Source organism: Salmo salar, chromosome 04 (assembly GCF_965601325.2).
Source record: "Salmo salar chromosome 04, fSalSal1, whole genome shotgun sequence".
Classification (NCBI taxonomy): domain Eukaryota; kingdom Metazoa; phylum Chordata; class Actinopteri; order Salmoniformes; family Salmonidae; genus Salmo; species Salmo salar.
The window spans coordinates 90,791,607-90,805,027 of record NC_138294.1 but is presented as its reverse complement, the minus strand read 5'-3'; the positions used below and the strand labels follow the sequence as shown (position 1 = coordinate 90,805,027).

Below are 13,421 nucleotides of genomic sequence, written 5' to 3'. Positions count from 1 at the left end.
GACAAGATACACGTTTCTTCTCCCTAACAATGGGAGTCATTGTACACAAAGCGGGATGTCTAGCTCCCACCTATCTTTCTTTGGCTTGGTGGATACATATTATTATTGTAATCTATTTTTATTTTTTAAATATTCGATGAGGGTTGTTGACGTCGACGTTTTCTCGAAAACTCCGATATAAAGTGTTTGTTTTTTTCTTCATCAAAGTTGCCGTACTGCTTATATCTGTTCACTCGTAAGAATTTAAGCATTACGAAACTTATAGTCGATCAAATAAACCTTACGTAGCAAAACAGCCATTCATTTTTTGGGGGGCTTGACCAAATTCGACACTCATTGACCATATTAAAAACTCATTGCTTGGAGTTGGGCCTCTCCGGTGCGTTCGTTAATTCGCTCTGTCTGTCTGTCTACTCCGGTTTCAGAGGACTCTCGTCTGAGTGAACGTAGAGCGATGAATAATTGGTGAATTTACGAACGCACCCTTTGTTATTCCTTAGTCTGACTAGCTGTTTGGCCACTGATAACTATAGTAGGCTAAATAGCCTATTGATCTCACAAGGAGTAGAACTAAAGTAAACGTTTTTTTTGTTTTGTTTTTTTTTAATAGGGGGATTATATCATCTCAATTTTCCAATATCGTTTAAAAAGGATTGTAGTCAGATCACTTTGGGCAATGGCTTGATTTGTTTAGTAGGCTAGTAGTAGAAGTTGTAGTTTATTTTTGTAGGCCTACCTATGCCGTGTTTCCTTATCTTAACTAAACATTTGAATGAATGTTTAGCCAAATTCACTTCATTTGTAAAATAAACGCTATGTGACAGTTCTACAGGCGACACAAGAAACGACACAGGTGTTTTTTTTCTAAACGCGTGTTGACTAGAGACGAAGATGGCGGACGAACTAGACCGAGTACGGATTTCAGCTGCGGAGCTACGAGCTGAAGCGTCTGCTTTTACCAACCACCACGGCGATTGTCACAGAGGTGAGAGCGATCACCGAAAGTTATCGTTATAAATCATGAACTCACAACAACAACAACAAAAAAACGGGAGTAATCCAACGTATAAACGGAAACGAAGTAGTTAGCTTGCTAGCTAACGTTAGCTATTTTGACGTAACGTCAGCTAGAAGTATCATGTGGTATTTTGTTTTCAAACGCCTCCCCTCCTCCTCCCCCCCCCGACCAATATCAATCACTCACCCCCACCTCTCACAACCGAAGACCGGGTTGGAAATGCACATGTCACCGTCAACCTAGACGGAGGTTCCCCACCGGCTGCAGTCCTTCGTGGTTGGGGCTATTGTCAGCTTGCTAAGCTAGGTTAGTATTAGCAGCAGACTAGCTTAGCTTCTTTTTTCTTTTCTCTCTTCTTCCCAAAAAACAATAAGTATGTGTATTTTATTTTACAGACCACAGTTAACGTTGTTAGTTGGATACAAGTTGAAGAAGGTGGCAAAAGTGTATAGTTGAACAAGTTAGTTAACTGACACAAGTTGAATAACGTTTTGTTTAGCTTTATTTTTTTAAGCTAACCATATCACTATGGCAACCGCACTTGTGTAGCTTTCGCCATGCTAACTAGCTACACATATAGCTAAGTCGTCTTTCCTAAATTATCATTGATGAGGCCACTCCGGTGGTCCTGGGGAATTGCTAGATGTTCGGGGTTTTTATTCTAGGTACCTGTTTAAAAAAAAAAATAATAATTAAAAAGACCATCATGATCAGAGTCTGGGTCATGATTAGCTGAACAGGTGTGTTTGAGTAGGGCTGGAACTTACGCCTGCTCAACTACCCAGTAGCTTTCCAGGACCTACAATTGGAGACTCACCTGTTGGACTGACTGATCAGATGAACCCAACACACCTATCCTTCTTACCCACTTATGCTGGGCATACACTACACTACACCACGTATAAAATCGTAATAACTTGGGACACGCTCACAACTTCCAGATTTCCTTGTCCCAAATCTTTTCATTTTGTCCAACCTCAACCCCAGGACGTGCTCACAGTACACAATGATTCCTAGTTGATCCTGCCTTGCGTTTCTCAGTTGTTGTAGGAAAGAAATGCTGACGCAAACAGTGAGCTGCTTTTTAGTGTGCCAAGTATCATGTGCAGAAAGAGCAAAAGAGACAGAGGCCCAGAATATGGACTTAATATACAAAATAATAACGATGATATAATTATCTTTTTCATTACTGTCATGGTAGGAGTTTGTTTTGCATTGCCTGGTGCCCCAGGTGTGCGGAGATTTGACTTAAGGACCAATGGAATGGTCCTTTAGTGAACTCTGTCTCCCATCACCTCGGTCCTCACAGTGTTGTTGTTTTCCTCTTCACTTGTCTTGGTCTCGCATGCTGAGTGCTCATTAGCTATTGGCAGCAGTCCTTGCCCAATCGTGTCACAGTCCTTGCCCAATCGTGTCACAGTCCTTGCCCAATCATGCTCATACTACAACATGCACGACCAACATTTCAGACACTTCAGAAAATGATCTGGACATCCGGACAGGGGGTCTGGATAACGAAACAACCGTCGTCGGTGCGCCCTTGACCCGCTCAAACTACGCCAGTCCCGACGTATTGATCCTAGCCCAAGTTCATAGGATTTCACCCCGATCATGAACATTTGTCTGGGACTGCAAAAAAAAAAACGTGGGGAACTTGTGTGAAAATCGCATAGCGTATGACTGGTATTAGCTATCATTTAGACCCTGGGGCAGTTGTGTCATTGTTCATTGTCTTTGTTGAAGTACGGGGTAAAGGTGCACTACATTATCAGGCAGACTGTTCTTCCTGCTATCGCTTTCTCTCTTACCTCCTGCTCTCACCTTCTTGCACTTTCCTGCTGTGTGTTAGTCAGAGGAGCCTGAGAACGAACTAAACTTACACGACTGAGCAAGAGGAAGTGGAAATGAGGATAGCGGGAGTGGAAATGAGAGAAAGTGGGAGTGGAAACGAGAGGGCGAAAGAGGAGGAGAAGGGGTGCTGAGCTTCAGAACGGATTGTGTCTCTGTTGAAAAGTCAGTCATCACAACTAATATCTCCCATTCTCCTCTCTCTCCCTCTCCCATCTCTATTTCTTTCCCAACTCTTTCTCTCCCTTTCATACCCCCCTCTCTGTCACAGAGGAGCGAGGAGAGGAGGGACGTGGCCAACGACAGCAGCGTCACCACGGCAACGACCCGTCAAAACGCCCTGACCTGCAGCTCTACACGCCCGGGGCTGGCCACGGCAACCGTCGCCATGACAGCGAGGACGGCGGCGTAGTCACCTCCCCTGGAGATCCGTTAGCCATGACCTCTGACCCTGAGGTGGAGTTGGTGATGTCACTGCCACAGGAGGAGGAAGAAGTACACAAGATGGCCGCCACTGAGACGGTTTCAACTGAACTTGGATGTATAGATGGAGGGATGGGGAAAGGAGGAGGAGAGAAATGTGGAGGAGGTTTTACTTCAAACCGGGGTGGATGCTCTCGAGCACCTGCACAACAGAGGACTCAAAGAGGTGACCACCACACCACCAGAGCAGACAACAACAACAACAGTAGTAGCAGTAGTGCAAAGGGACCGTCAGGCTCAGCTAACCGACCACAGAACTCCAGACAGAGGGATGAAGTGAGAGGGAAAAACCAGAGGGGTGGAGGTAGAGAGAAGGACCAGAGGGGTGGAGGGAGAGAGAAGGACCAGCGGGGTGGAGGTAGAGAGAAGGACCAGAGGGGTGGAGGGAGAGAGAAGGACCAGAGGGGTGGAGGGAGAGAGAAGGACCAGAGGGGTGGAGGGAGAGAGAAGGACCAGAGGGGTGGAGAGCCAGCAGGGGGTTCCCCTGACTCTCCCAAGGCCACCAGAAAGACCCGTAAACCGGACCGGGAGATCTACCAGCCTGGGGGTCGGAGGAGCACCACTACCACCCAGGGGGAAGAGGGAAGAGAGACAGAGAAACCTGCCCCTACCCCTGGTCCCCCTGATCCTGTCAGAGAGGAAACCCAAGCCAGGAGGGAACCAGTCGTATGGAGAGAGACCGGAGAGGAGAAAGGGAAAGGTGGCAGAGGGGGTGAAGAGACAAGCAGAAGGCAGGGGAGGAGAGAAACAGGGAAAGCAGCCATCTCAGACCATGGAGTAGAGAACCTGACTGGGAAGATTCAGAAACTCTGTGTGACTGCCCCACCTGAGAGAGAAGAGGAGGGGAAGAGAGGAGAGGGTGAGGAAGGAGTAGGCAGGAGGAGGAAGGCTAGCGGTGAGGGCAGGAGGAGCAGAGCTGGAGGTGGAGGCAGGGGACGAGTAGGAAATGAAGGATGCGAGAAGACGGAGGAGGAGAAGAAGAGAGAGAGGGGAAACCGCAGGAACAGAGGAGGAGGGGAGAATCAGGACTCCAGGAGAAGAGGAGAGGGGGGTGAGGGTGAGCGAGGGATGACCGAGAAAGATAGAGACAGGAGAGCATCGGAAGAAGACGGAGAGAGGGAAGCGAACCGTCCTGCAGATACACAGCCAGCAAAGGGAAGAGAAAAACGGAGGGATAGAGAGACTGAGAGAGACAACCAGAGAGGCAACAACAGACCCCAACCTCTACCTCCAGATATAGACAGAGAGAGGAATGGAGAGAAAGACGGGGATGGAGAGATACAGAGAAACAGAGAGAGGAGCGAGAGATGCAGAGCTAACCCTAACAACCACCACCACCCATCGTCGTCCTCTAAGCGCTACTCCAAGTCAAACATCAGAAGACCCGTGAACCGTACCTACAGCTCCAGTTCTGCCAGCAGTGGTACCAGCCTGGACGGACTGGGACAGGGAGGGGATCGGAGGGAGGACAGGGTCCGACGAGACCGCCTGGGGCACAGGGAGAGAGACGGAGGAGAGGGAGGAGGTCAGCTACCGAACAGGAGGAGAGACTCCTCAACAGACTCACTGGAGGAGAGGAGGAGAGATGGAGGAGAGGAGGACTTGAGCCCCGCGTGGAGGAGAGGGGAGGAGGAGAGCAGAGGGAGAGGGGGAAGAGGACACAGAGGAGGAGGAGGAGGAAGAGGAGGAGGGCTCCTGAAAGTATCTCAGAGCGACAGACAGTCAGGCACCTCCCACGCCACCTCAGGCCTCAGCGATGACCCCCAAGGGCGCCGCAGGCAGGGCACTGTGCCTCGTGGTAAGGAGAGGGGCATTCTCATCCTCCCCGCCCACACTGACCTCTCCAATTCGCCGACGGAGCCCGGGCCAAGGCTCCTGTTTGGTGGGATTCGAGGAGGAAAAGAGGCGGGACTAGGGAGAGGAGGAGGAAGGGGCGGAGGAACAAGGCGACTCTGGGATCCCAACAACCCCGACCAGAAACCCGCTCTCCGGCTCTCCCAGCATGCCTCTCTCCTGCAGCAGCAGCCCATGTACCTGCAGACGGGCGGCGGTTACGGAGCGCTGCACTTCCTGGATACAGATGACGAGGCTGCAGGGAGTCCCCCGGTCCGCCAGGGGGAGCACTTCTACCCCCAGCAGGAGGCCGCAGCCATGGCCCAGGCCTTCTACAAGTACCAGAACTCTGACAACCCTTACCCTTACAATACCAACCCCAATGCACGTTACCCATACCCCTACCACACTATGCCTACCACCCCCTACCAGATGCCCTCCTCCAACGGCATTTACCCAGCCCAGTTTTACGGGGAGTACAGGGGCCAGGGGTACCAGACTGGGGCTGGAGCAGGTCTGACACCAGAGGAAGTGGAGCAGCAGGCCAGGCAAGAGCTGGGGAGACAGCTGAGGGCTGCAGAGAGCCAAGAGTTACAACTCAGCAACCTCCTATCTAGAGACAGACTTAGTCCTGACGGACTGGACCGCATGGCTCAACTCAGGTAAGATGGTGGGGAGAGGGACAGGGTAGAATGGAGGGAAGGGGGACAGGGTAGGATGGAGGGAGGGTGGGGGGGAGGAGAGGGACAGGGTAGGATGGAGGGAGAGAGGAGACTGACAGGGTAGGATGGAGGGACAGGGTAGGATGGAGGGAGGGACAGGGTATGATGGATGGATGGATGGAGGGAGGGACAGGGTAGGATGGATGGAGGGAGGGAGGGACAGAGTAGGATGGCTGGAGGGGGGAGGGAGGGAGGGAGGGAAAGGGTAGGATGGATGGATGGAGGGAGGAGAGGGACAGGGTAGAATGGAGGGACAGGGTAGGATGGAGGGACAGGGTAGGATGGAGGGAAGGAAAGAGATGGACAGGGTAGCATGGAGGGACAGGGTAGGATGGATTGAGGGTGGGAGCTCCAACTTGGTAATATGCTGATGCTGGGGGCTGCAACTTGTCTGAAAACTAACTAATCTCCTTTCTGTCTTGTCTCCTTTTCACCCCCCCCTCCAGAGCTGACCTGTTGACCCTATATGAGCGGGTGATCCTAACAGACATAGAGTTCAGTGACAGTCAGAACCTGGACCAGGCTCTATGGAAGAACGTGTACTACCAGGTTATAGAGCACTTCAGACAGCTCCTCAAAGATCCCAGCGGAGACTCAGCCCTGCACATCACCCCCATGCTGCTCACTCTGCTGGACGAGGTAGACGCACTGAACATATGCCACATAACGCACAAGCTATGGAATTAGGCCTTCAAGATGAGCCCAATCTGCCAGGGCATTAAGGCCCTTAACCAAAATAGCCCATTTGAAATTGATTAGAAAAAAAAATTTAAACGCTAGAAATTGTAAAAAAAAAAAGTGTATGTACTGTCCATAAATAATTATCCTGCATGTGAACGTTTAGGTGATAGGCTTGGGCCTTTATACCGGGGTAATTGGAAAAAGCCACGTGATGGTTTTTCAATACCTTCAATACCGTTGAAACTATTCCTTTAACCTCTATGGGCTAGGTGGGACGCTAGCGTCCCCCCCGTGGTGCACTCCATCAACAGCAGGTGCATTTCAAGAGCGGCAAATTTGAATCCAAATAAATGTAAAAATTCAAATTTTTCAAACATACAACTATTTTACACCCTTTGAAAGATAAACATCTCCTTAATCTAACCACGTTTTACGATTTCAAAAAGGTTTTACGGCGAAAGCATAAATTTAGAGTATGTTAGGACAGTACATTTACAAGAGTTGTGTGTAATGTTTTGTCGATTCAAAGACAGGGTCACCAAAACCATAAAACCAGCTAAAATGATGCACTAACCTTTTACAATCTCCATCAGATGACACTCCTGGGACATTACATTAGACAATGCATGCATTTCGTCGTCATGACGAGGGGAAAAAATATATTTACGTTCGTTCAAACATGTCAAACGTTGTATAGCATAAATCATTAGGGCCTTTTTTAACCAGAACATGAATAATATTCAAGGTGGACGAATGCATACTCTTTTATAACGTATTGGAACGAGGGTACCCAACATGAACTCGCGCGCCAGGTGTCTAATGGGACATCATCGTTCCATGGCTCTTGTTCGGTCAGATCTCCCTCCAGAAGACTCAAAACACTTTGTAAAGGCTGGTGACATCTAGTGGAAGCAATAGGAAGTGCCAAAATATTCCTCAGCCCCTGTGTTTTTCAATGGGATAGGTTTAAAGGTAATACAACACATCAGGTATCCACTTCCTGTCAGAAAATGTCTCAGGGTTTTGCCTGCCAAATGAGTTCTGTTATACTCACAGACACCATTCAAACAGTTTTAGAAAATTTAGGGTGTTTTCTATCCATATATAATAAGTATATGCATATTCTAGTTACTGGGTAGGATTAGTAACCAGATTAAATCGGGTACATTTTTTTTATCCAGACGTGCAAATGCTGCCCCCTAGCCCTAACAGGTTAACGTTTTTAAATAAATGTCTATATTTGAAGCTACTTAAATACCTGCTGTCAACTTTCGTTAGGAGATAAGAAGATGATTTTATTCATGTCACATGTTTCATTATGAAACTTCCTGGTAGTCCCCAGTCACATGGTGTTTGTTTACACACAATGACCAGAGACCGGGGCCTTGTGAGTCACTCTATTGTCCAGTATGCTCCAGGTGATCTAGTTACAGTAGGAAATTCACAATTCAATGTTTGCCAGCTAGGTATCTTCTAACTATTAAGTTAACTGTCTAGAATGTGCTAAATGCTCTGCAGTTGTGCATTTGGTTTGCTAATTTAGTAGCTAGTTAGCTACCTAGCTAAGTGGTTAGCTCCTTCCGAAATCAAGCATTCGCATGATAACAGCAGAGAATCCCCTCCAGGATCAAAAGCCTTGCTGTCTAATATTTGTTTTGTTTTGTGCAGCAAACTGGGACTAGCATTTTGTTTTGTGCAGCAAACTGGGACTAGCATTTTGTTTTGTGCAGCTAAGTGGGACTAGCGTTTTGTTTTGTGCAGCAAACTGGGACTAGCATTTTGTTTTGTGCAGCAAACTGGGACTAGCATTTTGTTTTGTGCAGCAAACTGGGACTAGCATTTTGTTTTGTGCAGCTAAGTGGGACTAGCGTTTTGTTTTGTGCTTGCAGCTAAGTGGGACTAGCGTTTTGTTTTGTGCGTGCAGCAAACTGGGACTAGCATTTTGTTTTGTACAGCTAACTGGGAGTAGCATTTTGTTTTGTGCAGCTAACTGGGAGTAGCATTTTGTTTTGTGTGTGCAGCTAACTGGGAGTAGCATTTTGTTTTGTGCGTGCAGCTAACTGGGAGTAGCATTTTGTTTTCTGCGTGCCGCAAACTGGGACTAGCATTTTGTTTTGTGCAGCTAAGTGGGACTAGCGTTTTGTTTTGTGCAGCAAACTGGGACTAGCATTTTGTTTTGTGCAGCAAACTGGGACTAGCATTTTGTTTTGTGCAGCAAACTGGGACTAGCATTTTGTTTTGTGCAGCTAAGTGGGACTAGCGTTTTGTTTTGTGCTTGCAGCTAAGTGGGACTAGCGTTTTGTTTTGTGCGTGCAGCAAACTGGGACTAGCATTTTGTTTTGTGCAGCTAACTGGGAGTAGCATTTTGTTTTGTGCAGCTAACTGGGAGTAGCATTTTGTTTTGTGTGTGCAGCTAACTGGGAGTAGCATTTTGTTTTGTGCGTGCAGCTAACTGGGAGTAGCATTTTGTTTTGTGCGTGCCGCAAACTGGGACTAGCATTTTGTTTTGTGCGTGCAGCAAACTGGGACTAGCATTTTGTTTTGTGTTGTGCAGCTAACTGGGAGTAGCATTTTGTTTTGTGTTGTGCAGCTAACTGGGAGTAGCATTTTGTTTTGTGTTGTGCAGCTAACTGGGAGTAGCATTTTGTTTTGTGTTGTGCAGCTAACTGGGAGTAGCATTTTGTTTTGTGTTGTGCAGCTAACTGGGAGTAGCATTTTGTTTTGTGTTGTGCAGCTAACTGGGAGTAGCATTTTGTTTTGTGTTGTGCAGCTAACTGGGAGTAGCATTTTGTTTTGTGTTGTGCAGCTAACTGGGAGTAGCATTTTGTTTTGTGTTGTGCAGCTAACTGGGAGTAGCGTTTTGTTTTGTGCTTGCAGCTAAGTGGGACTAGCGTTTTGTTTTGTGTTGTGCAGCAAACTGGGACTAGCATTTTGTTTTGTGCGTGCAGCTAAGTGGGACTAGCATTTTGTTTTGTGCGTGCAGCTAAGTGGGAGTAGCATTTTGTTTTGTGGTGCAGCTAACTGGGAGTAGCATTTTGTTTTGTGTTGTGCAGCTAACTGGGAGTAGCATTTTGTTTTGTGCAGCTAACTGGGACAAGCATTTTGTTTTGTGCAGCTAACTGGGAGTAGCATTTTGTTTTGTGCAGCTAAGTGGGAGTAGCATTTTGTTTTGTGCGTGCAGCTAACTGGGACTAGCATTTTGTTTTGTGCGTGACGCTAACTGGGAGTAGCATTTTGTTTTGTGCGTGCAGCTAACTGGGAGTAGCATTTTGTTTTGTGTTGTGCAGCTAACTGGGAGTAGCATTTTGTTTTGTGCAGCTAACTGGGAGTAGCATTTTGTTTTGTGTTGTGCAGCTAACTGGGACTAGCATTTTGTTTTGTGTTGTGCAGCTAACTGGGAGTAGCATTTTGTTTTGTGTTGTGCAGCTAACTGGGAGTAGCATTTTGTTTTGTGTCGTGCAGCTAACTGGGACTAGCATTTTGTTTTGTGCAGCTAACTGGGAGTAGCATTTTGTTTTGTGCAGCTAACTGGGAGTAGCATTTTGTTTTGTGCGCTCTGGGTGCAGGGCGCTAACTGGGACTAGCATTTTGTTTTGTGTTGTGCAGCTAACTGGGAGTAGCATTTTGTTTTGTGTTGTGCAGCTAACTGGGAGTAGCATTTTGTTTTGTGTTGTGCAGCTAACTGGGAGTAGCATTTTGTTTTGTGTTGTGCAGCTAACTGGGAGTAGCATTTTGTTTTGTGTTGTGCAGCTAACTGGGAGTAGCATTTTGTTTTGTGTTGTGCAGCTAACTGGGAGTAGCATTTTGTGTTGTGCAGCTAACTGGGAGTAGCATTTTGTTTTGTGCGTGCAGCAAACTGGGAGTAGCATTTTGTTTTGTGCAGCTAACTGGGAGTAGCATTTTGTTTTGTGCAGCTATCTAACCTAAACTACTTGTATAGTTTAGGTTAGAGACTGTGTAAAATGTTCGTTAGCATTTAGGTAGCATTATTTATGGGATTTGACATGTACTTGTTAGCATTGCTAACCTTCGGATTACATGTATTTTTTTTATTTACATAGTGTCAGTGGGGTTTGAAAACAGTGCCCCTTGTGTTCAGTGCTGTTATTACTGAATATCCCGCTATGGCAGAAGGTCGGTCCAATTCTAGTAGGTGATGGACTATGCATATAGGCTACATCCTCTCATGTCCACACACATGCTGGGAGGCACCAGAAAATGTAGCCAAACTTTAATGAGACTTCTAAATGACATATTGTGGTTAGAGTGTAGGGGCGGCAGCGTAGCCTAGTGATTAGAGTATGGGGGTGGCAGGTAGCCTAGTGGTTAGAGCGTTGGACTAGTAACCGAAGGGTTGCAAGATCGAATCCCCGAGCTGACAAGGTAAAAATCGGTCGTTCTGCCCCCTGAACAAAGCATTTAACCCACTGTTCCTAGGCCGTCATTGTAAATAAGAATTTGTTCTTAACTGACTCGCCTCGTTAAAAAAAAAAAAGTAAAATAAAAAAGGCTTGATTCTGTGGACATACTCTAAGCACGGTTCGTTCAGAGAAAGCCCAGTGTCAGTTGTGCGCTGCGATACCACCCACCTTGTAATCTGAGTGGAGGCATTCAGCATGTTGAAACTATACTAAACAGAAATATAAACACAACATGCAACAATTTCAAAGATTTTACTGAGTTAGTTCATAGAAGGAAATCAGTCAATTGAAATATATTCATTAGGCCCTAATCTAGGGATTTCACATGACTGGGCAGAGGCCTTTTTATATTTTTGTTCAGTATGTTTAGCCATAAACGTAATTGTTTAAAACCTGAATGTTTTGTCATTTTATGAATCATGTCTTACCTTGTTTCAAAGTAGCCTACCGTAATTCCCGGACTATTAAGGGCACCTGAATATAAGCCGCACCCACTGAATTAATTGTTTGTTTTTTTTTGAACATAAATAAGCCGCACATGTCTATAAGCCGCAGGTGCTTACCGGTACATTGAAACAAATGTATTTTACACAGGCTTTAACGAAACACGGCTTGTAACAAAAAATAAAAAATTAGCAGTAAGCTTTAGTTGTCTTTTTGCACTGAGTCAATTCCTCACGCTGCTGTTTCCAACGTCTTATCATCGACTCATTAAGACCAAGGTCCCGTGCAGCAGCTCTATTTCCTTTTCCAACAGCCAGATCAGTCGCCTTCAACTTGAAAGCTGCATCATATGCATTTCTCCGTGTCTTTGCCATGATGAGGGTGACAAAATGACTGCCGTAATCAGAATGATGGGAAGTTTGAGCGTGCGCTCGATTTAATCTAAACAGTAAACAAAAAAGTTGTTTGACCTTAACCCGTTCGGCAATTTCATTGGTCTAATGAAAGCTTCATGCCGCCAAAAATTACTGTGCACGTCACAGAATATGTTTTTTTGGAGAAAAAAAAATTGAAAGCGGGAAAAATCCATATATTAGCCGCATCATTGTTTAAGCCGCGAGGTTCAAAGCGTGGGAAAAAAGTTGCGGCTTATAGTCCGGAATTTACGGTAGACAAAAAAATCTGACCATAGAAATGTTGACAGAATTATTTTGTAAACACTTCCTCATTTGCCATTAAACCCAGCGTTTATCTCATGTTCTAACAACTTTATTTCGTTGTCCGTTAGCCAAAAGCACAATAGTCATATTAGCAACCCATGCTAGTTGTTGTATCAATAGTCATATTAGCAACCCGTGCTAGTTGTTGCATCAATAGTCATATTAGCAACCCGTGCTAGTTGTTGCATCAATAGTCATATTAGCAACCCATGCTAGTTGTTGCATCAATAGTCATATTAGCAACCCATGCTAGTTGTTGCATCAATAGTCATATTAGCAACCCATGCTAGTTGTTGCATCAATAGTCATATTAGCAACCCATGCTAGTTGTTGCGTCAGTAGTCATATTAGCAACCCGTGCTAGTTGTTACATCAATAGTCATATTAGCAACCCGTGCTAGTTGTTGCGTCAGTAGTCATATTAGCAACCCATGCTAGTTGTTACATCAATAGTGATATTAGCAACCCATGCTAGTTGTTGTATCAATAGTCATATTAGCAACCCGTGCTAGTTGTTGTATCAATAGTCATATTAGCAACCCATGCTAGTTGTTACATCAATAGTCACATTAGCAACCCATGCTAGTTGTTACATCAATAGTCATATTAGCAACCCATGCTAGTTGTTGTATCAATAGTCATATTAGCAACCCGTGCTAGTTGTTACATCAATAGTCATATTAGCAACCCGTGCTAGTTGTTACATCAATAGTCATATTAGCAACCCGTGCTAGTTGTTGCGTCAGTAGTCATATTAGCAACCCATGCTAGTTGTTACATCAATAGTGATATTAGCAACCCATGCTAGTTGTTGTATCAATAGTCATATTAGCAACCCGTGCTAGTTGTTGTATCAATAGTCATATTAGCAACCCATGCTAGTTGTTACATCAATAGTCATATTAGCAACCCATGCTAGTTGTTACATCAATAGTCATATTAGCAACCCATGCTAGTTGTTACATCAATAGTCACATTAGCAACCCATGCTAGTTGTTACATCAATAGTGATATTAGCAACCCGTGCTAGTTGTTACATCAATAGTCATATTAGCAACCCGTGCTAGTTGTTGCATCTTTAGATCTCCACTCTTTCAAAACTGATATTTTCATATCTGTCACATGAAACTGCTCACATGTGCGGTAAGCTTTTGAGAACGGTGTTTTCCTGCTAATTGCATTTTGGAACGTTTGCGCGTACAGCCTAAGGCCGTGTGTGCGTTTCCTGCTGTTATAATGTGAATAAATAATA

The 13,421-nt window shown here is 45.6% G+C and overlaps 1 protein-coding gene across 2 annotated transcripts in view; it reads left to right on the top strand.

Annotated features, from left to right (window-relative positions):
* The first annotated feature begins 463 nt into the window (after positions 1 to 463).
* The window catches only part of smg6 (SMG6 nonsense mediated mRNA decay factor), a 65,000-nt gene continuing 52,042 nt past the window's right edge, over positions 464 to 13,421 (top strand). Inside the window, exons 1-3 of one of the 2 annotated variants that reach the window (XM_045717430.2) lie at positions 464 to 985; positions 3,138 to 5,844; positions 6,351 to 6,543. In XM_045717430.2, coding sequence (XP_045573386.2) covers positions 892 to 985; positions 3,138 to 5,844; positions 6,351 to 6,543 — 2,994 coding nt within the window. In that variant the 5' untranslated portion in view covers positions 464 to 891. The other variant, XM_045717431.2, reaches the window with a different exon arrangement.